Source organism: Poecilia reticulata, chromosome 16 (genome assembly GCF_904066995.2).
Source record: "Poecilia reticulata chromosome 16, P_reticulata-male-v2, whole genome shotgun sequence".
Taxonomy (NCBI): domain Eukaryota; kingdom Metazoa; phylum Chordata; class Actinopteri; order Cyprinodontiformes; family Poeciliidae; genus Poecilia; species Poecilia reticulata.
In genome coordinates, this window is record NC_088845.1 from 5,973,778 (window position 1) to 5,995,761 (window position 21,984).

At 38.1% G+C, this 21,984-nt stretch overlaps 2 protein-coding genes across 3 annotated transcripts in view; one reads left to right on the top strand and one right to left on the bottom strand.

Moving 5' to 3' along the window:
- seraf (Schwann cell-specific EGF-like repeat autocrine factor) lies at positions 1 to 2,523 on the top strand. Its single transcript, XM_008430956.3, has 5 exons — positions 1 to 440; positions 832 to 927; positions 1,001 to 1,105; positions 2,047 to 2,142; positions 2,304 to 2,523. Exons 1-5 carry the CDS (start codon positions 218 to 220, stop codon positions 2,414 to 2,416), a joined length of 633 nt encoding a protein of 210 aa, XP_008429178.1. The 5' UTR covers positions 1 to 217; the 3' UTR covers positions 2,417 to 2,523.
- A 47-nt stretch (positions 2,524 to 2,570) lies between these two features.
- The window catches only part of vwde (von Willebrand factor D and EGF domains), a 28,720-nt gene continuing 9,306 nt past the window's right edge, over positions 2,571 to 21,984 (bottom strand). Inside the window, exons 11-31 of one of the 2 annotated variants that reach the window (XM_008430958.3) lie at positions 21,033 to 21,229; positions 19,312 to 20,012; positions 17,690 to 17,826; positions 17,426 to 17,578; positions 17,100 to 17,204; positions 16,222 to 16,336; positions 14,320 to 14,576; positions 13,109 to 13,328; positions 11,597 to 11,734; positions 11,319 to 11,516; positions 10,229 to 10,654; positions 8,982 to 9,077; positions 8,743 to 8,838; positions 8,560 to 8,655; positions 7,604 to 7,699; positions 7,416 to 7,511; positions 6,219 to 6,314; positions 5,408 to 5,503; positions 4,679 to 4,774; positions 3,583 to 3,680; positions 2,571 to 3,432 (exon numbers count right to left, since the gene is read on the bottom strand). In XM_008430958.3, coding sequence (XP_008429180.2) covers positions 3,418 to 3,432; positions 3,583 to 3,680; positions 4,679 to 4,774; positions 5,408 to 5,503; positions 6,219 to 6,314; positions 7,416 to 7,511; positions 7,604 to 7,699; positions 8,560 to 8,655; positions 8,743 to 8,838; positions 8,982 to 9,077; positions 10,229 to 10,654; positions 11,319 to 11,516; positions 11,597 to 11,734; positions 13,109 to 13,328; positions 14,320 to 14,576; positions 16,222 to 16,336; positions 17,100 to 17,204; positions 17,426 to 17,578; positions 17,690 to 17,826; positions 19,312 to 20,012; positions 21,033 to 21,229 — 3,528 coding nt within the window. In that variant the 3' untranslated portion in view covers positions 2,571 to 3,417. The remainder of the gene's footprint in view (positions 3,433 to 3,582; positions 3,681 to 4,678; positions 4,775 to 5,407; positions 5,504 to 6,218; positions 6,315 to 7,415; positions 7,512 to 7,603; positions 7,700 to 8,559; positions 8,656 to 8,742; positions 8,839 to 8,981; positions 9,078 to 10,228; positions 10,655 to 11,318; positions 11,517 to 11,596; positions 11,735 to 13,108; positions 13,329 to 14,319; positions 14,577 to 16,221; positions 16,337 to 17,099; positions 17,205 to 17,425; positions 17,579 to 17,689; positions 17,827 to 19,311; positions 20,013 to 21,032; positions 21,230 to 21,984) is intronic. The other variant, XM_081597159.1, reaches the window with a different exon arrangement.

Genomic DNA, 21,984 nt, shown 5'->3' on the forward strand with positions numbered 1-21,984 from the left:
TTCCCCCTATCTTCACACGCTGTTGTACCCATGTAAAGTTTCTTCTAATCTTACCTCCAGCTCCGGTCAACCAGCCCCCCCGGGAGGCGGCGCTCTCCCCGCCCAGGGCGCATCCTCCTTCGGTCCCGCTCCAACTGGAGCCTCTGTGTGGAAACCGGAGCAAAACCACTCTTTCTTTCTTTCTTTCCAGACAAACAAAACGGAATAAGCACCAACCATGAGCCGTTTTGTCCACAAACCAGCCTTTCCTCTCGTTATCTTCCTGCTCGCTGCTGTCGGTGTTTGCTCCGGAGGTTCGGACGCGCCGCGCGGGGTCGCGGTCGGGTTCGTCTTCGACCTCCAGGCGAAGTGCGACCCGCCGTGCAAACACGGAGGAGTCTGCATCCGAAACAACACCTGCCACTGCTCCAAGGGCTACGAAGGAGAGACGTGCCAGTACGGTGAGGAGCTAACGATGCTAACTTTGGTTCCGACATGTTGTTAGAACAGTTGGTAAAGTTTGAGTATCTAGGAAAACACGACACTTTAATTCATCCAGGTATTTTAATGGTGTGATAATAATACTTTGTTGTTTATCTAAGATTAGAGTCAATTAATAGTTTGCATTTCCGCCATTAGTGGTTTGTTTAAAATTGGTCTGGTTGACTAATTTGGTAACTTCACATAATTGCAGAGTTGGGTAGTAACTAGTTACATTTACTCAGTTAAATTTACTTGAGTAAAATTTTTGTTTCTGTTAAAGATTCATCAGTTTTTTGTTTTTTTTATTTAAAGAAACTGATTTGCAAAAAAATTAATTTGCCCTAAAAGACATTATTGGTTCTGTTGCAGCCAACTGTTTCCCCAAATGTAAAAATGGCGGAGCTTGTCTCCGTCCAGGGAAATGCAGATGCCAGCATGGATACGGAGGAAGATACTGTCACACAGGTCAGAAGGTTGACAAATCAATCAATAGATCCATCAGTTTGTTATATTAATCAATAAATGTGGCGTTCCACAGTGTCGTGTGCGGGCGGATGCTGGAACGGAGGGGAGTGCAACGCCGTCAACGGCGAGGCCAAATGCATCTGTCCGTCCAGCTGGAGCGGATCAAAATGCCAGGATGGTGAGTTTAATGGCTGCGTCTGGTCCTGTGATCATCACACAAAGGTCAAAGGTGCCACATACACTGCAAAAACACAAAATATCACCAACTAATTTTGGTCTAGTTTCTAAGGCAAATATCTTAGTAAACTTGAAATAAGACAAAACTGACTTATAAATAACGTTTCAGCGAGATGTAGGAGCTTGTTTTAAATCAATAATTACTTAATACTGATTAAAAACTTCTAGTTCTGTTGGCAGGTTATTTCACTTATGACATAAGAAAATGTTACTGTGAAATAATCTGCCAGTTAATCTGCCAGTAATTTTCACTAATATTAAAGAATACTTTACTGCTTTGATTCTTTTTCATGAATGTTTGAGAAATCATTTAGTCGCCATGGCAACCATTCAGCTGTGCTAAACGCCTGCGTGGACGTAGCTCCGCCATCAACGATGCAGCTCCTCCTCCAAGCTGCAGATCCTTCAGACTAGCCAGCAGCAATTAGCAAACACCTGGTGAAATTACGCATGTTGATCTTTTTACAACAACGCTGGTAAAAAGTGTTTAATAGAGGAGCCATGTTGTGATGACTTCCTGAAGGCGGAGTTTCTTAAAGAGACAGAGGCCCAATTTAAAGGCATTAAGTCACAAAGTTACATTTAAGTAAAAAGTAGCATTTTTATAACAACTGAAGCAGACATACTTACTTGATTGTGGTGTAACATGGTGCTATGTGCCTGGAAAATACATAATGCTGCCCACTTTGGAAAGACTTGCAGCTTTGTACATTTTTGAAAAGTTTGAAAAAAGTCATTAACTTTAGGACACAACAGTCATGAAAACATCTCAACATCCTGGACAAACCGATGTGGGATTTTGTTCTCTTTGGATGTATTGACTAAATATTCAGTTTGTTTCCTGGTTTCCTTGAGCATTTGTTTGGTTTGTCCTCCAAACAGCGATCTGTCCCCAGGGCTGCAGGAACGGTGGGATCTGTGTGGCTCCAGGAATCTGCAGCTGTCCAGAGGGATGGCTGGGTGGAGCGTGCCACAACGGTGAGGTCAACGCTTCTACCTTTTCATCATATTTGCTGCTCAGATTTTACTTTTTCCTGCCTTTTTGCGAGTGCAGCTGTAGAGTTTATGAAGTCAGCCTGTTGGGATTTCACAGAAAAAGCTAACAGCTTTTGGTTTTGTGTCCTTTGTGTCGGGTTCAGCCGTCTGCGATCAGCCCTGCCTGAACGGAGGGAAGTGCATTTCTCCAAACAAGTGCCGCTGTCGGCCGCCTTTCTCCGGTCCTCGCTGCGAGGAGAGGAAAAAAATCCACTAATCGATTCCAGACTCCAAAATACGGATTATTCTCTTGTAGCTCCAACATTGTTCTGGATAATAAAATGTATCGCCTTTTTAAAAAATAAATGAAACATTTGTACTGTGCTTGTTTTTCAAATACTGTAATTTGTCAATAAATAATAAATGATGTCAAACATTTATTTACAAAACAGACAAAATAAGTAAATTTATCTGCATCATAATTGCAAAACATGAATGTTTATAAATAGGCTTTCAACAATATCTGTGTTAAATGTAAATAAATACAACATAAGCGTTTTGATAAAACAGACTATAATTTGTTTATGGCAGAATCATAACACTTAAATTTGTAATTAATTTTTGCCATCAAATATTTGCTGGAAGTTAATGTTTGTAAAATAAATGAGTTAAAATATCATAATTGTAACAATTGCAATAACACACTCCTGATGTGATTTTATAAAATGAAACACTGATAAATCTTTAATGTTACACGTATTTTTTTATAATTCACCTGTAAAACAAGAAAATCTTTTTTTTGCAGTGAAGGCGTTTTTAAGAGATTTTGTCAATCTGATAGATTTGGAAAATCTTTGCAAGAACAAATGTCAAATCAAGATTGAACTGAAAACTGAATGATGCATTTCCATTAAAAATTAATCATTTGCAGAAACTGAAATGAGGTTTAGTTTTTCTGTTGGACTATACGAGTTATATCAACTATAATATTAAAGAAAATAATGGAAAAGGATATTTTCTGTCATGGTTTTGTTTTTAAAATATTAAAACTCGACTCTGACATGTTCATCCACTGCTTACAGAGTCGTTCATATTTAAAGTATTTAAATGAATTCAACAGATTTTACTTTTAGCCTTGAGGTAGTGAAATGCAGGGACAAAAACACAAGTGCAATAAATCATCTCCCTCAGCTGAAACGTGCAGAAATGAGCACATTTTGCTCTCCGTCATACATTCAAACACATCCGGTTGTCTTATGCTTTTTGCAGTAAATCTTCTCATGCGTGTGAAGCCTGTGAAAAAGACAAAAAGATTTTAAGAAAACCAGATTTACACAACATTTATGACATATAAATGATGCAAAATAATCTCCTGTGTTTCTGTAAACTCTTCTGAAGCCATAAAGCAGTTCAGCTTTTAAGAATCGTGACCTCACGTCTCACCTTTACGGCGCAGGTGAGGCCCTTGAAGCCTCTGCGGCAGTGGCAGTAGTCGGGCAGCACGCACCGCCCGCCGTTGAGGCACGGCCGCCTGCAGGAGGCTGAGCAGAAACAGCGTCAAGAAAAAATATTCCTGCAGAGCCGAGGCTCTGATGACATTTATTCAAGTTCACATAGAAAAAAATCTAACTGACGGTCAACTACTGAGAAAATAAATGTTCCAGTTAACATTAATTTGATTTGTTCATCTTCTCAAAATCATAAGAAAATGTTTGGAAATTTTTAAAAAACAAACAAACAAAAGCGTGTGCACAAGTATTCACAGCTTATGCTGAATATTTCATTTAAAAACCTAGAGAATAAACATGGGTAGACAGGTGCCTGATCTTAATTAGATTACATTATTAGTGAAACAATCTATAAGTGGAACCAGCACTTTCTCATAATGTTTTTTATTCTATTTTTTTTATTTTTGCAAACATGAAGAAAACGTCTTTCATCTGTTCACACAGAGTGCTATAATCTTTTACAGTCCTCTTTCCAGTTCGTCTTTTTCATTAATTTTAAGGAATTATTGATTTAAAATAAGACCAAACTAACTTACAAGTAACTTTTCAGCAAGAAATAAATCCTTGTTTTAAGTGTTTTAAGATATTTGCATTAAAAACTAGAAGAAAAGGAACATTTAAAGAATAAAATGGAAACAAACAACATAAGACCTGGGTAGAAAGGTGCCTGATGTGTTATTAAAGTATATTATTACTATACTTAAAAAGATTACAATTTTTAAATTTAAATCTTTAAATTTAAAGATTTAAATTTAAAATATTTAAAGATTTAAATTTAAAATATTTAAAGATCTTTAACTCAATATTAAAATCTTAAGTTAAAGAGTCAATAAAGACTAACTCTTTATTGAGTTAAAGAGTCAATTAACTCTTTAACTCAATAAAGAGTTAATTGACTTAAAATGTGTTTTCATTTCTCGATGAAGATGTGAGTGATCTATTGTGTGTAAAATGTTGATGAAAACATGAATTTATTCCATTTGCAGTAAGTAAAATCTTTTTACAGCGTCGTCTGTGATTTATCGACTCACGCGTTTGACAGTGCAGCCCTTCCCAGCCGGCAGGACACTGACACGTGTTTGCTCCCACGCACTCGCCGCCATTTTTACACTTCTGTAAACAAACGGCTGCAACGGAAGCAGACAGAGAGTCAAAGTCTCTCAGGACTTACTTGTACATTACAAACACAACGTTTGATATGAGGGATGCACAGATTGTAAGAGCAGAAATTTACGAAACGATGTGCATCAAAGTGTAACAGATTAATAAAAAAAAAGATTTACAGACGACTTAATAAAAAGTAAATCCTCGTGTGGTGGGTCTCCACGTCACAGATTTAAAATCTTATGTTATTATGTCATGTAAGATGTCTTTCTTACATTTATTTTAAAGTTTTGTTGTGTACTAATGAGTAGTTATCATCTTAAACAACTGATTCCATCTTCAAATCCTGACAATATGATTGTTACTTTTGCTGTTCAAGTCTCAAAATAATATTGAACTGATACTTCGATCAGTTAGTTGTCTAATTGATATAATCAGCATTTGATTATATTTTTAAATTATACATCAAAATGTTTTTTCTGTCTTCTCTGCAGGGTAGAAGTAAAGTAAAACAAATTCAACAGAAGATTTAGACTTTTTAAAGGAATCTTAATTGCTTTCATAAATTATTGGAGATTAAACTCAAATATCTCCCGATTATTTTTTATTCCTGCTGTATAATCAGTGATTAGAAATAAAAAGTCAAATAAACTCACGCATGTTGCATCTTTTCCCGCTCCAGCCTGAAGAACAGGAGCACGTGTTCGGTCCGACACACTTCCCTCCGTTCATGCACGTCGGCTCACAGACACCTGGAACAAAAAACCAATTCTTAATTCTTCAAAAACCTTTAATTTTTTTTTACGTTACTGCCAAGAAGTCACATGATCCTGTTATCATTTAAAATGTCGTTGACTGATAATTGTTCAGTCGCTCAGAAAGTCTTTTCTTGGAACTTTAGCTGCGTTTTAAACCGATTCTTGGTCCAATATTTGAACCTGAGTTCAACATCATATTGTGCAGGAGGACAAAAGAAGTAAAATATTATCAAATTGTCTTAAAATGTCGTGTTACTAAAGTTTTCTTAGCTCAGCTGCTGTATGTGGAAAAAGCAGCAGAAATTCAAAGAAAAATCACACCAGAATCAGTTTTATTTGCAAAGTTTGTGCACAAAAATAAGGAATTTGACTCAAAAATAAATATACAAGAAGGGAAATAAAAATGAAAGTTGTCATTTTTTTGTAAAAATATGGTTTTAAAAAAATGGGGTGAAATGTTAAAATAGTGTCCATCAGAGACAGCCTTTGTAGCGGCTAGTTTTTGTAAACAATGCTGCGTTGCACCAACATGAAGGTAAAACTATTTGTGTCCAGGATGTGCGGGGTCTGCAGAGAAGCTTGCTGCTCTTTTCCTGATGCTAAACCTGTACAAGTAGGTCACCTTCAAAAGATTGCAGAAAGTTTGATGACCTTTGCACTAACCTGAAGTTGCAATACATACTCAATAAAAAACACACTGATTACTTACTTTGTTGGCATCTTTTTCCTGTGTAGCCCTCTGGGCAGGAGCAGACGTTGTTTCTGATACACTGACCCCCGTTTTTACAGGGCGGACTGCAAACAGCTAAAACAATAAAACAAAAAAAACTAACTTCTTCCACAATAAGTTGATTTTTTCATCCAACAACCATGTCAGAAGTAACAAATATGCAGAATTTGGTAGTGAACAAGTTACATTTACTTGAGTAACTTTTTCGAAAAATGTACTTTTAGGAGTATTTTTACTACGCTGTACTTTTTATTTTTATTTGAGTAATTTTATTATGAAGTATTTCTACTCTTGAATAAAATTTCAGTGGATTTTCTACCCACTGAATGGAAAAAAACATGTTTCAACCAAAAATTCCCACAACTGCAGTTTTTGTTTATGAAAGTTTCATTACATTTTTTATTGAATGAAACTGATTTGGAAATATTTTATTTTGGTCGTTACTTATACGAGTTATTTTCATTTTCGTAATTAAAAAAACTCCACTTAACTTTACATACTGGTCAGACTCATTATGTAATGTTTAAATATTAAATGATTGATAATTTGATCAGATTATTAACCAAATACCTTTTTACTCTTACTTGGGTAATTTCTTCGAAGTCTACATTTTACTTTGACTTGAGTAAAAATATGTTGTAGTAGTGCTATTATTACTTCAGAACAATTTTTGGGTACTTTACAACCTCTGCAAATAAGAAACACTGCAAACACACAAACTCTTAAGTATTTTTATCTAGTTTTTAGTGCAAATATCTTGGTACACTTGAAATAAGACAAAACTAACTTACAAGTAACTTTTCAGCAAGGTTTAGGAGCTTGTTTTAAGTCAGTGATTCCATAATATTGATGAAAAAGTTCTAGTTCTAAGTGAAATAATCTGCCAGTGGAACTATACTGCTCCAAAAAATAAAGGGAACACTTAAACAACACAATATAACTCCAAGTAAACTGATTGACCACGGGGACCTTCGTCGGGTCCATCAGTGTTGCTTCCTAAGTGGACAGTTTGATTTCACAGAAGTTTAATTTACTTGGAGTTATATTGTGTTGTTTAAGTGTTCCCTTTTTTTTTTTTTTGAGCAGTGTAGTACTTTTTCATGAATATTAAGGAATTATTGAGTTTTTGCAGTGCAAGGAGACATGCGCATTCCAAATGCTTTAAATAAAGATTACCAATTTGGCACTGAAAGCCAAAGAAGCCAGTGGGACAGGCGCAGACATTTGGCCTCACACACAATCCTCCGTTCAGGCAGACGGGGTTACACTGAGCTGCAGGGGAAACAGCTGTTAGCTTAGCTCACGCTGGCCTAGCTTACGCTGCGTCTCTGAGGTGAAGCCTGACTGTGTGCTTCCTTCCCTACCTGAGCTGCATGTTGGTCCGTTCCAGCCGTGTTTACATCTGCAGACGTCTGGAGAAACACACTCGCCTCCGTTTTCACAGTGCCTGCTACACACCACTGGGAGAAACAGATCGGCCCAGTTAGCCCTGATGAATGGAAATATTAGCACAGAGCTAATGAACTGGATCATGTTCTGTCAGGATGAACTGCAGACGTGGACAACCTGGAGATGTGTGAGAACTTCACTGCAAAAACACAAAATCTTACCAAGTATTTTTGGTCTGGTTTCTAGTACAGTTTGGCACTGATCTTAGTTCACCTGAAATAAGACAAAACTAACTTAAAAGCAACTTTTCAGCAAAATACAGGAGCTTGTTTTCAGTCAATAATTCCTTAATACAGATGAAGAAGTACTAGTTCCACTGAGATTATTTCACTTACTGTGACAAAGTGGTTCAGTTTGTGTTCAAAACAAAACATTTCCCTATCTTATTGTGAAATAATCTGCCAGCGGAACTAGAACTGGGTTGCTAGGTAACGGGTTTGGTGTGGCTGGGGTTGCTAGGTAACGGCAAAGACACTCTCCCCATGTTATAATTTCCTGAAAAGTTGTAAGTATTTGATATTTTTTTAAACTATACCAACACATAGCATGTTGTCAGTAAAAGGATGTATGACTAGAACTTTTTAAGTATTTTAGACTTGTCGGAAGTCATTTTGCATTCTTGAAGGTGAAAATTACTTTTTACTTTTTGTACTTTTTTACTTTTGCTTGAGTAAAACAGCTCAACCTGTACTTTTACTTTTACTAGAATATTTTTTCATACAAGTATGTGTACTTCTGTTTAATTAGAGAATGTGAGAACTTTTGACACATCTGTAATAATGGAGTTGCACCAACAAAATGAACATAAAAAAGATCTAAAGTCAGCAGACTGGCTGGAAAAAACTGTTTAAAAAGTTAAGGTGGATCTCACTGATTTCGCATCTGGGCCCCACGTAGCCGTAGGCGCAGGTACAAAGGTTTCTGGCCAGACAAGTGCCTCCATGTTGACATGGCGGCTCGCAGCTCGCTGCACAACACCAAAACACCCAGCAGTAATTAGTGAGCCGTGTGTCTCTCAGCAGGTTCACTTCATCTCAGGATCTGCTCAGATTACCTTCCTCACAGGACGGCCCGCTGTAGCCCACAGGACATTCACACACGTCGGGCTTCACACACCTGCCCTGGTTCTGGCAGTCAGGCCGACAAACGGCTGAGAGGCGGGGTGAACACACACAATCAGACGCTGAGATAAACGGGACGAATCTGGAGAGGTGCTGATGTGTTAATGAGCTCGTTTTCCTGCGCAAGGAAAACAAGCTCATAAACAAAGTGAGAAAGTTCCGTCACTCTCACCTGTGTGACAGTTGTATCCGGTGTAACCTTCTCTGCAGGTGCAGGTGTTGGGCAGAGAGCACTCCATGTTCTGCCCGCAGGGATATCTGCAAACAGCTGAAACAGAAAATACATTTTAAACAAAGACAGTGAGATGAGGGAGAAAAATTCAGGCCCAGGTCTGTCGCTGTAACAAATTTCCCTGGACAATAAATTGTCCCAGGAGTTGTTATGATAAACAATAATGTTGTTGTTTTCAAGTAATATGTTGATAATGACATAATAGAACACATTATTAAGAATCAACAAAACAATAAACAACAGAAACAACAAATACAATTTATCATGAAGTATCTGTAAACAAAATAGTTTTCAAAAAAAGAGGGAAACTAAAACATCACGCCGCCCAACTCAATGTTTACACTCGATGTTTACAAACACTTTGATGTTTGTAAACATCAAAATGTTTACAAACAGATGCGAAATTACACAACCGTACATCTTTGAAAAGCAGAAGTGGAGCCTCCTGCACCACCACCAAAAACGCAGCAACTGTGTGTGTGTACTTTTCTCTGTGTACTGTGATTAGAAAGAAACTTATACTGTCATAGTTTATGGTTTATTTTATTATTGTATTGTATATCTTGTCAAGGGACTGCAGAAGCGAGTTAGCTAACGCTATAATCTGGGACAGCACATTAAATGGTGACATTTATGTTTGAGCTGTACTTTGTCCCTGTCTATATAAAGATTATTATTATTAAGTGGTTTCTGAACGTATGTCAACAACAAAACACATTTATTTATTTTTAACCAGCAGCCATTCTACAGGGCACACAACGGTAAAACCAAACAACCTGACGTTCAGCTTGGTTGCTAGGTGTCGGGGCAGGGCTTGGCTGGGGTTGCTAGGTAACCGTAGTATTGTAAAATTTGACTTTGTGAAACGGCTCATTTTCCAGACACCCAAAACATTAACTTATTATTTATGGCCAGAAAACATCCAGATGCATTTTTTAAGCTCTTGTTTTTTTTCTTTCTTATTTTTAGAATCAGTTGGGAGAACAAAAATGTGTAAAATGTGAATTTTGCATCATAAATAATATTTAAATATAAAACTGTTCATTTTTATTTCATTTGACAATTTTTGATGGGCATTAAATTGTACATCAGCCGATCACTGCTTACAACTGTTGTTTGTCCGAAACTAAAATGGCCGCGGTGCGCTGTTCTAAATGTAGTAGTTTGACGTCATTACTCAGCATCACCTTTACATACGAGTCCATCCCCGGTGTAACCGTTCGGGCAGCGTCCACACCTGAGGGATCCTGAGCGCGTCGGTTCACAGGTAACACCGGGAAAGCAGGGAGAATCTGAGCAGGTCACGTGACCAGTATCCGAGGACAGCGCCACTGTGCTATGCTGCCCCCTGTGGACGGAGGGAGAAAATATTCGAACTGCTGTTTTGTTCTGAGGAGAACCAGTGGGCTGCTTGTTATTGAAAGAAGCTCTTCTAGTGTCTGGTCTCCACTTCCTGTCCGGTGGTTGGTTGTTTGAGGCAGGAGAAGAAGAAGACGACGAGGGGGAGGAAGAGGAGGAAGAGGAGGAAGATGAGGAGGTGGAGTGGGTCCTTTCATAGGTGGAATTAGACACAGGAGTCCCAACATATGCTCCGCTGGTGAGTGTTTCCTGACCTGCAAGACACTTAAAGTTAGAGAAAGTTACGACAAAAACATAGCCTTGATTTCATACATTACACTGAAGTAAAACTGAGATGTTTGGTTTTATTTATTTTGTGTTATTTCTTGTTTGGAATTAAGAAAGAAGGGTTTGTTTAAAGAAACAAAGATCAGGATGAATATGCTTGTCTAGAGATTTAGCTGGAATTTAATGTTTTAGAAAATATGGAGGAAATATTTTGCAGCTTTTATTCTGATAATGATGTATACAAAGTGAAAGTACAATAAGCTTCTCTTTACACTGTGTTCTTGCCATTGACAAGAATTTAAATATTGTTTATCTTTTTCTATACTTGTCTTTTTCACCGTTTGACATGAATTTCAAATCACTTTCATTCTTTAAAACCAGATAGCCACCAAACAGATAATGCTAAAGATTAATTTGCTGAAGGATCATGGACCTCCCGGGTCCAAAATCCCATCTTTTCTTTTTTACATTTTTTGTACCCTTTTCTTAGTCAGTGAAAAAGAAGAAGACAAAACAATAAGCAATGCGTTCAAAGGTCATCAGAAGGCAGAACATTTGATCCAAAGCATGTTAAAACATTCAGAGAAAAGTCCAGCTCCTTTTTTTATCAAAGTTTATCACCATATTGGATCAAACTGCTTAAAATCTCACCCGTTTTTGTGCACATTTGTCCGTTTCCTTGGAGACCAGGAGGACAGGGTCCACAGGCGAACCCGGCTGAAACATGGACGCTCTCGAAGCACAGAACCCCCGGGTAACACGGCGTCCTGCTGCACGGCGAAGGACCCGACGGTTTGGGTCTCTGGGAAACCTGCGGCGCTCTCACTGGAGAACCTGTGGTGCTTTCCTCTGTGTAAGGGCACAAAGTTCAGAACAATAAGCTAAAAACGGGTCACGTTCAGCTAGGGAAACCTTAACATTGTGCGTACCTTGGCAGGTTTTCCCATCACCTGTGAATCCTGGTGGACAGAATCCACAGACGAAGGAGCCCAGAGTGTTGCTGCAGCTCACTGCAGCGAAGCACGGCTGGGACAGACACTCGTCTACATCTTCCCTGCATGTTCGTCCTGACAACGAATGAAACGTTACAGAGACTAATACCGTGTTTCCCCGATAGTAAGACACCCCCGATTGTAAGACGTATCGGGGGTTTCAGGGGGGTCGGCTAATATAAGCCAAAACACGGGGGTATTGCCGCCTCCCTCTCATCTAGCTGCGCGCCGTCCCCCTCTCCATACGTCACCGCGCCGTCCCCTGCACTTCCTTTTATAAAACTGTTTTGTGGTGAATACAATACTGTTCAGGTTGTTAATAAATGTTAATTTTATGGTCAAAACAAAAAAATTCGACAATTTTTTTCCAATATAAGACATACCACGAAAGTAAGACATAGTGGGGCTTTTGGGGATAAAAAGAAAGTAAGACACTGTCTTACTTTCGGGGAAACATGGTAGCGTTCAAAACCACCAACGATACATACACGTTATTCACTTATCAATATCCTAAAACCAAGACCTCTTTCTCTAGTAAACACTTTCTTTAAATAATTTTTATTTCAAGTAGCTCAATGTGTTTCACATTTGTTTGGATAAATAAGTGTTTAGCTGATGTGAGATAAAAATATGTTTTATTGTAGATTAAAATAAAAGTCAATGAGTTACTTGTGTCTAATGCTAAAGTTTTGTATGAAACCTGGAAAGTAAACTGACCTATCAGGTAGGGATGTCTGTTTTTTCTAAGTGTGTTGTTTTCATCTTTTTAATGTTTTTTAATATTAAAAAATTAACAGGTTTACTGTGAAAAATGCAAATGTTTGATTTTTTTAACGATTTCAACCATTTTACATGTATTTAATAATGTTTGAATATTTTCTAATACTATACAAACAAAGAAGTATGAATCAAGAGAGCAGTTCTTCCCTTTATCACTTCTTAATTTGAGCTAGGGATGAAACGGTTAATCCTGAGGAATCAACTATTGAAATAATTGTCAACTAATTTAGTAACTGAGTATTGACTGACTCAAAAAAGGCCATTAGCTTAAAGAGCAAAATACTCAGAGTTGTAAAAAAATTACATTTTGCATACAAGACAAAGAAAAACAAAACATTTTAGCTTGGTGCTCTTGGGGGCCCCCTGGTGGCGTGGAGACCCTAACCAACAGCTTAACTCGCACATGCTTTGGGCCGACTCTGTTTTCTACAAATGAAGCGTTCACTAAAGGAACGCTATGTTATTGCATTTTACGCAATAAAATGTTACATTTATTCTTGATAAAATGAATTGATTTGTTTATTTGCATAAATTTAATGTATTTCCAATATTGCATAAAAGGCTTAAATACAAAATCTGCAGAATCTGACCATTATTTTTATCCACTTAAATGATTAATTGATTAAATAATGTATGTTAGTTGGACCAAACGGGCCCAGCTCCTCCTACCCGTCATTCCAGGAGGGCAGAAGCAGGAAAAGGAGTTGGGTCGGTCCACGCAGCGGCCCAGCCTGCAGGGGTTCGGCTTGCAGTCGTCTACGTCCACCTCACACCGCCGACCCGTGAACCCATCAGGACAGACGCAGACATACTCAGCGCTTCCGACCGGGGAGTTCGCATTGGTGATGCAGGACGCAGCGTTGAGACAATCGCAGGACTGCACAGAAACCTGAGGGCAAAATTAAATCTGTTTCTTTGTCTGTCTGCTGCTGGATTAGATATTTATATCCATCTGTGACAAACTTGGTCCCACAAATGCAAGAAGAGAAAAAAAAGTATTTTAAAATGGATTATTTTACCCATCAGTTTCAGAAAGATTGGTTATGTCTGACAAAATTATGCATTTCTTTTATTTATTTAACAATAAATAAATAAAAATGTCACCACTTATGTGTTTTACTGTGAAAACCAGTGTAGTGTTCAATTATACTTTTTTTTTTAAATTAATATTTGGCAAGAAATATAGATACAAAAACATAACTGACATAATTTAAAAGTATATAAATGTGCTACATCTTTATTTTAATAGTTTTATAAAGATCATATAAATTTTTAAATGAGACTACAAACCGTAGAATTGTGAAGCTAAAATTAGTTGTACATTTATTTTAAATACAGATTTTCTCATTTGACTTTGAAATTTTGTAAATTTTAACATTTCTTAACTTTTTTTCTATTTTTGTCCAACTTTTCACAAGTAATTATCACTGTTAAGATTCTGGGATATGTAGGCTCTGCCAAAAAATATTATTTTTATTTTTATGTGCAGTTGAACAAGATATATATTTGCAAATCCTTATTTTCTCTGGTTTTGATTTTTTTTTTTTTGGTGGTGGTGGGGGGGGAGGGGGGGGTCTTTCCGCATCTCCTTTAAATTATAAAATAAAATGATGCACTGTTACCCTCTAGTGGTAGGAAGTTGAAACAATTCTTAGGAAATAATTGTTTCATTTAGGACTAATTTATTAATACTGGATTATTATTTATTATGTTCCAGTTTTTCTTCATGAGCTGAAACATATTTTTCAAACTTTAAATGTTCGATGAGTTTCAAACTCTTCACAGCTGCTTTTGATTTTTTTGTTGTTTTTACAACTGTCTAAATTAAAAGTAGGTAAATAATAAAATAGTTTGTCGATCTGCCTGCAGGTCGATCTCACCTGGACTGAGGCGAGCGTCTCTGCACTGCAGGCATCAGTGACAGCAAACTGGAACGTGTGGGTGTCTGTGGGTTCAGAGGTTGCCTTCCACATCAGGAGTCCAGCTGAAGAGAGCGAAGCCCCTTTTGGACCCGATACCAGGTTGAAAAGAACCGCGGAGCCCTCAGGGTCCTGAGCCTGCAGCTGGTAGATGAAACTTTCCTCCTGGAAGGAGCGGAGAGGGATCTGTGGCGGCTGGAACAACGGAGGCTCGTTTTCTGGATGAAAAACAAGAAACAACTCAAATACGGAAGGTGAATTTTAAAAGAATTTGGTTTAGAAATGTTTGGCATGTTTTAAAAATATGTTTATTCACACCCAACTCAGTGTATTTCCACCACTTTGATGAAAAAAAAACTTGTATGTGATAATTATGAGAGCTATGATTATGATTTAGCTATAACCATAATTAGCTAAATCAATTCAGCTAATGATTTAGTTAAATTTATGATAGCTAAAAAAATTGCTATCGTTTGACTTAGCTATCTCATAATTATGATAGCCAAGTCATAATTATGAGGCAGTTAATTTAAAAGTTTGAGATGATATCTCTTAAATATACAAGATAAAAAATTTTTTCATCAGAGTGGTGGAAATGTCTTCCATAAACTCTGCCATCAGCAGATTATTCAGTAACTCCTGTGAGATTTTGTCATGTTTCTAAGCCCTGGCTGACCTAGTTTGAGCTTCAGAGGTAAAAGTTAGCCAAAAAGTGTAACAATGAGATCTGCAGCCTTAACATCAGCGCCGAAGGACAGATGTGACTTCAATCAGCTCTGAGCTGCTGACAAATCATCCAAACTGCCTCCGGTGAGCAGCAGCCGTCAGATGGATGACACGGCTGAGCTGGGAGGTGTTCAGGTGCGATTAGAGACACGGTCCAATTGCTCTGAGAGGAAGATAAGGTAGGACTTTGGGTTTTCATACAGTGTTTTACATGTGGTTTTCTGCTTTGTCAAAATCCATCTTTTTTTTTTTTTTTTAAAGTTCCTCTACCTTTTTTTCCGTTTTTGTTGGATTCACTCCTCCCATTCCACTAGGGGGCTCTGCAGTGTGTTTATGTTAGTTCAAATGACAAAACCGGAAGTTACTTGACCTCGAACCGGAAGCGTTTTAAATCGCCTTTAGATGCAACTAGTGAGCTAAATTAACCTTGACACTGCTTCTTATTTGCGTTTTTGAGTATTGCTCGACGTGGTGAGTTGATGTTGAATGTTGTAAGCTTCAGGGAAATATGTCTGTTTTGTTCTAAATATCGGTTTTGGAAAATTAGCTTTAAGCTAATGGAAATGTTAGCGGTTCCGTGGGTTATTTTGTACATTGGCAGCTAATTAGTTCAATGTTAGTTATTGTTTATTGGACAGTGGGGTTTAATGCTAATGTTTTATTATTATACAAAGTGTTCATGCAGTAAACTACATGCCTTATTAGTTAAATCAAGCGTGATTTGTGATAATATGCTTATGGTTTACATTAAATGTCTAAACCTGTGTTTTAAGTTTGTGTTTATTTGAATATTATACAAACTGATCATTGCAATTTTGTTTTTACTTTGCTTAGTTTGCACCAGGATAAAGAATGACAAAAAACAAGAACTAACTTATATTCTTTGTAACACAGGTATAATGTTATCTTTGCACATGATTAATCTTTAATCTCCCAAGTATATTTAACCTAAAACAAAAACACTCAAATTGTAAAACCATCTGCAAATTTACAAGATACAAAATCTTATGAACATTATTTAAGGTCTCGTCTTTCTAAGAACTTCCTCTGCTTTCATGCATTGTTATGCAACTATTCTCCGCTCTTAGAGTCTAATTACACCGACTCAAACAGGAGTAAGTCATTTCTTGCACATACTCTCAGCTTTGGACCATGTGTGTTTGGAAAGGTCCGGACGGCAAGTGAAGCAAGGACCGCTGGGATTGGACTCCCCTTCATTGTAGCACAAATCCCCAATGATGCAGGTCTTCTCCTGGTGAAAAATCATTTAAATTATCATTACGAATACATAATCTGTTGAGGATACCACAGAAACATTTAAGTGTGTCGCATTTTTAGTATGTCTGGTTGGTGCCAGGGCAACATGCCTCATTTACACTGAGTAATGGATCAGTAGGCCTGTTGCAATAAACCAATTAATCGCATTGTAAACTAAAATTGCCCCAATAATTTGCATGATTTATTGTTTCTCTTTTCTTTTTCTACCAAAAACTGGATTACAAAAGTCTGGTCTCAACCAGCTATTTTTTGAAGGGCAATTTTGTTAAGAGAGACTTGATTATTAATTTTATTTGTTGTTTTCTTTCTTTATTTTGGATATTTAAAATGTCTTCCAGTTCCAGTGTCAAATATCAATTAGAATTTAATGTTTATTGGTTTTTACGTTGCTATGACATTACCATTATTTTCCTTGAAAATGGTGTCAAAACAACAATATCATCGTTTATCGTGATAACTTCTGGGTCAATTTATCATCCAGCACAATCCTGACTTTCCTGGCAAATTAACTAAAGTTTGATTAAACTGGACCAAACTGGTGTTAATGCACACTCAAGTTTCTCGGTTTAATCTTTAGCCCAAAACAAACTCAGCGAAAATAATATTTGATTGTCTCCAACTTTCTGCTCCAGCTCCGTTACGCTACATCCTTAAAAACCCTCCATCACCGACCGAAACAGACCTGAGGAGATTAAAGCTGCGTCACGGTTAAAGGATTAGGAAGAAAGATGTCTCACCCTGAGGGTGCACATGATTTCTGTGTCGAGGCTGCAGATCTGACAGCCTCCGTCATACAGAGTCAGGATCTTGGCGTTGCTGTAGCTGTAGCCGTCGTTTGAAACCTGCCATCAGCAGAAGTTTGATTACTGCGGCGCATCAAAACCCCAAACACAAACAGAGTCATGGAAAAGTTGTAGTCTCCATGTCAGAGCTGTATTTACGACACCCAGCTGCAGTAACAAGGCAGGTATTGATTTTTTTTAATGGTAAAACACATAAACAGATGATATTACTGAAGATTTACCAATTTATTTTTGAACAGAGTGCTTCAGTTGTGACTAACTTTGATCTGCCAGTGCGTAACAGCTCGGTTTGTCACCGTGTCTGCAGGACCCTGGTTGTCCTCTAGAGGGAGCCGGCACTCAAGACCTGTTTCATTCAGAAAAGTGGCCTGAACAAACCAAGGAGAAACCGTGACCGACTCCCCGTCTTCAATCTTGATTAAAACAGAGAAGCAGGAAAATAAGAAGGGACAGAAAAAAGGTCAATAAAAGCCAGAGTTTAATAGTTTAATGTATTCAAAATGAGGTCAGACTAGATGAAGTACCTTTTCTTTAACAAACTCACACGTGAGCTGGCTGGAGTCCTTGAAACCATGACCAGAGACCCGGATGGTGGAACAGTCTTCCTGACGGATGTTGCACAGACCGTCCTTCCTCAACTTGGTGATCTCTGGAATCTGGTCTTTACAAAATTAGCATAAGGTCAGCTAAGGCCTGAAAACAGGCTAAGAGCAGAGTATCCACTGCTTTAACCGTTACTGCATCCTCAGTTATTTACATTCATAAAAACATTTTTGGTTTCATAGATGTTAAGGGGCATCTATTATTCAAAATTCACATATTTCATGTTCTTGTCCTTCCATTTGGATCTGAACTGCTTCTAAAACAGTCCAAGCTTTAAAAAAAAAAAGCTACCTCGCTATTTATTGGCAACAAGTTAAAATAGGGCTGGACGATTGGGCAGAAAAATTTATCATGATATCAATAATTATTGATAAATCTTTTGTTTAAAATATCTGAAAATACTGCCAAGCTGGTGGTGTGACCTTTCCTGTTTTATCAATTTTCTCTCAAGGTCATTTTCTTTCACTCTACGCCGTTTTATTTTTAAGCAACTGAGGCGCTATGGCGAAACATTCTGCTACTGTTACTCAGTAGATTGTTGCTAGGTAACCAAAGAGTGAGTGAGTTGCTAGGTAACCAAAGAGTGAGTGAGTTAGTTGATTCCACCAGCCTTGCCTAGCTGGCCGTGAGATTCTTTCCTCTGCCTACATTTCCCAGAATGCTGTGCTGTTCTGGATAGAAGTTCAGTAAAATTACTGAATATTCTAACTAATTAATATTGATCATGTGTCAATCGCCATATAGGTTGTTACTGATATATTGCCAGAGCCATACTGGAAAATTAGCAGTTTCAAAAACCTCCTGATAACGCGACGTTACCTAGCAACCCCAGCGAAACCCACACTGTAAAACACAAAGTCTTACCATGTATTTTGGTCTAGTTTCTAGTGCAAATATATTAATACACTTAAAATAAGACAAATCAACTTAAAAGTAACTTCTCAGCAAGATGTAGAGGCTTGTTTTAAGTAAATAATTCCTTGATACTGATGAAAAGTACTTGTTCTATTGGCTGATAAATTAACTGGGAAAGATGTCTTGTAATAAGTTAAATAATCTGCCAATGGAACTAGTACTTTTAAAAAAATCAATATTAAGGCATTATTTACTTAAAACAAGCTTATATACCTTACAAAAAAGTTATAAGTTTTGTCTTATTTCAAGTTTCCTAACATATTTGCACTAGAAACTAGACCAAAAATACTTGGTAAGATTTTGTGTTTTTCAGTGCAGTCTGTCACCTAGTAACCCAACCAGAGATCCAGAAAGTTTGGTCAGCTGGTTTTACCACTGGTACAATGACTGCTGGAAAACACAAGTGTTCTGTTACAAATTGCAAAGGTGTACGGTTGTATAATTGAAAGGCTTTTCAAGTAAGCCTCAGAGGCTCTAAAACAGCTCATTCTGAAAGGATCCCAGGCTAAAATCTCATTATCCAGGAATGATTTTGTGCAAAAATCATAGACCTCTCCTAAGGGGTTCAACAAAGCCTTTAAAATCTGTGTTTTTTGGCATAATCTCTCGGGTTTTGTGTCTGTTTTACCCGTCAGCTCGCTGCAGTCATGTGAACCGAACCCAGGGAAGCAGACGCAGCCCGACTCGGAGCACTGGCCGTTCCCGTTGCACAGGTCCGGACACCTCAGGATGGACGCCGCGTCCCGGTGCTCCTCCCACCTCCTCCGCTCCTCCACCAGCTTTCGCTCGCACTCGTTCTCCAGCAGCGGCAAGGTGGCGTTCAGCCACGACGGCTCGTCTTTCAGCTGCAGGTCGGCGACGCACATGGCCACTACTCGGCTAACTGTTGAACCCGCTAACAGGAGCCGGCAGCCGACGGCGACACTCGAGTTTCCCACTGCGCGCTCACACTGAGCCTGAGCCTGCTGCTGAGTTAGACCAGCAGGAGTCGGCCATCTTGGGAGTCCGTCTGGCTGAACCGAGAACTCATGATCCTCTGGGAAAAAGTATGAGAAGCTCTCCGGATGTGGGGAACTTTCACTGCGACCAGAAGTGAGCTGTGGTTTTTTATTATTTTCTTTCTGTAGCTCCACTGAACTGATGTATTTAGCTGTGACATCCAGAGCGGGGATAAAAGTCAGAAAATTGACAAGTCTGTGATTGGAGCAGCTGGATCCAGATCTGAGAGATGGTTTCAGGTGATCTGCTTGGCAGTTGCAGTATGTGTGGATGTTTGGTGTGTTCACACCGGCTGGCATGGAGTCAAACAAGCTGCTGCCTGCAGGGAGTCTGAAAGAAACACAGAAGAAGTCAAAGAGTTTAATCCAGAAACTACGGGGACAGAAAGGATTTTTCAGGAAAATATTCCACCTTCAAGACAAGAAGCTGTTTTTCTTCACATCTCAAGCTACAGAAAAAACAGACGATGTACTCTAACCTACTTTATTGTGGAGAATTAGCTTTCTCTTATATGCATTTTCATGTTTTTCTTGTTTATAGTTGCAGAAATTCAGCAACTAATTTTAGTTTGGCAAGAATTGAGTTTGCAAATCAGCGTTTGGCCAGAAAACCTACTTTTACATCTATTATTTTCAAATGTAACATTAATGTGCTGCCCCTGATTAAATACATTTGAACTGAATCAAATTGAATTAAATTGTAAAACAAAACGTTTCATCAGCAGACTTACAACCAGTCCCTCCAGAATTTTTTAATTATTTTTCCTTACCTAAAACCCTTCCAGAATTTGCACATAGAAAAAAAAGATGAGAAAAACCAAGTAGACAGATTGAACATTAATTAACATTTTAATTATTTGACAAATTTTAATTGCTTGATTTTTGTTACTTATGTGTAACAGGAAAGTAGAACATACTGCACCAAATATGCACTTTTTAATATTTATAAGCTGAATTTTGGAACATTTTCAGTCCAAAATCTTTAAAATAATTTAAAAATCGTCCTCTATGTTATGGAAACAGAATCTGACGCTAACGTCAGCATCATTGGCTAGCTGCAGCAGGCGGCCATATTTGATTCTAGTGCTTCCTCTTCTTCTGGTTTTTACCAGATATCCAAAGTGCTTTGATGACTGCAAGTGATTTAAAGGTGGCGCAGGGTGGTGGAAGGTTCTTCAGTGATATTTACCTTCAGAAAAGCTGAAATATCCATTTAAAATCTCACACATACAGAACAAAGAAGAACTTCCTCACATAATGAAAACTAATGAGCTCCTGAGCGTATTTATCTTAATCTGTGGATCAGTAAACAGAAATTATGATTCTTAAAACACAGCTGAAACCCACCGACCTCCACTCAGATATGAAATCCTGCAGCTTCTCCAGCACAGCGCCCCCTGCTGAGTGGAAGTCATTGTCCAGCCGTCCATCATACGTCCCACACAGACCCACTGTGTGATTCTGGTCTGAACTGGGAGCCCTCAGAGTCAGACTCATTCCCCAGTCTGAGACATCTGCTCGAACAAATGCTCCAGAGGAAAACGTGATCTGCAAAGAGTTTCAGAAGATGAGTTTTATTCAAAATCTGCAGATATTAAAGGTGACCTGTTATCTCGAACAGGTTAAAAACATTTTCATTACATGTTTTGTACAAAGTCATTCTTAGATAATTATATTTTATTCTGCTCAATTGAGCTCCTTTCAGAATGATCTGTTTTAGGGCGGCTTGTCACTTTAAATCCAAATAAGCTGCTGCTGACCAGGCCACCAACTCAATGTTTAAACTCATATGTGCAATTACACAACTGTACATATTTGAAAAGCAGAAGTAGAGGCTAATGCACAATCAAAAATAATGCAGCAAGTGGCTTCTGCTTGATAAGCCAACAACAAAACACTTGTCATCGTTCAGCGCACACAGCGGTAAAACGAGCAAGCCAAATGTACTGGAGCTCCATTTGGGTTGCTAGGTAACAGGGTGCGACTTGGCTGGGTTTGCTAGGTAACAGCCCAGTCCCTGTTGAATATAACTTGGCAATCAAACTCAGGTTGGGTTGCTAGGTAACAGACTTAGCTTCCATGGGGTTGCTAGGTAACGGGCAGTGCCTGCTGATCTGTGACGTTACATTTGGAAGGTTTTGAAATGACTCATTTTCCAGACACCAAAAAGCATGAACTTGTTTTTAAAAAATGGCTAGAGGTTTTTTTTTTTTAAGAACTTGTGCTGTTTTTCGAAGCTGTAGAAACCCAGATGAAAGTACAAAAACTTGCAAAATGTTAATATTGCACAAAAGAGCCCCTTT

Excerpts from the sequence above, each read along its gene's own strand:
- seraf (XM_008430956.3), top strand. The coding sequence starts at position 218 with ATGAGCCGTTTTGTCCACAAACCAGCCTTTCCTCTCGTTATCTTCCTG. Across the intron at positions 441-831 it reads AGGAGAGACGTGCCAGTACG|CCAACTGTTTCCCCAAATGT; the intron begins GTGAGGAGCTAA and ends GTTCTGTTGCAG. Across the intron at positions 1,106-2,046 it reads CGGATCAAAATGCCAGGATG|CGATCTGTCCCCAGGGCTGC; the intron begins GTGAGTTTAATG and ends TCCTCCAAACAG.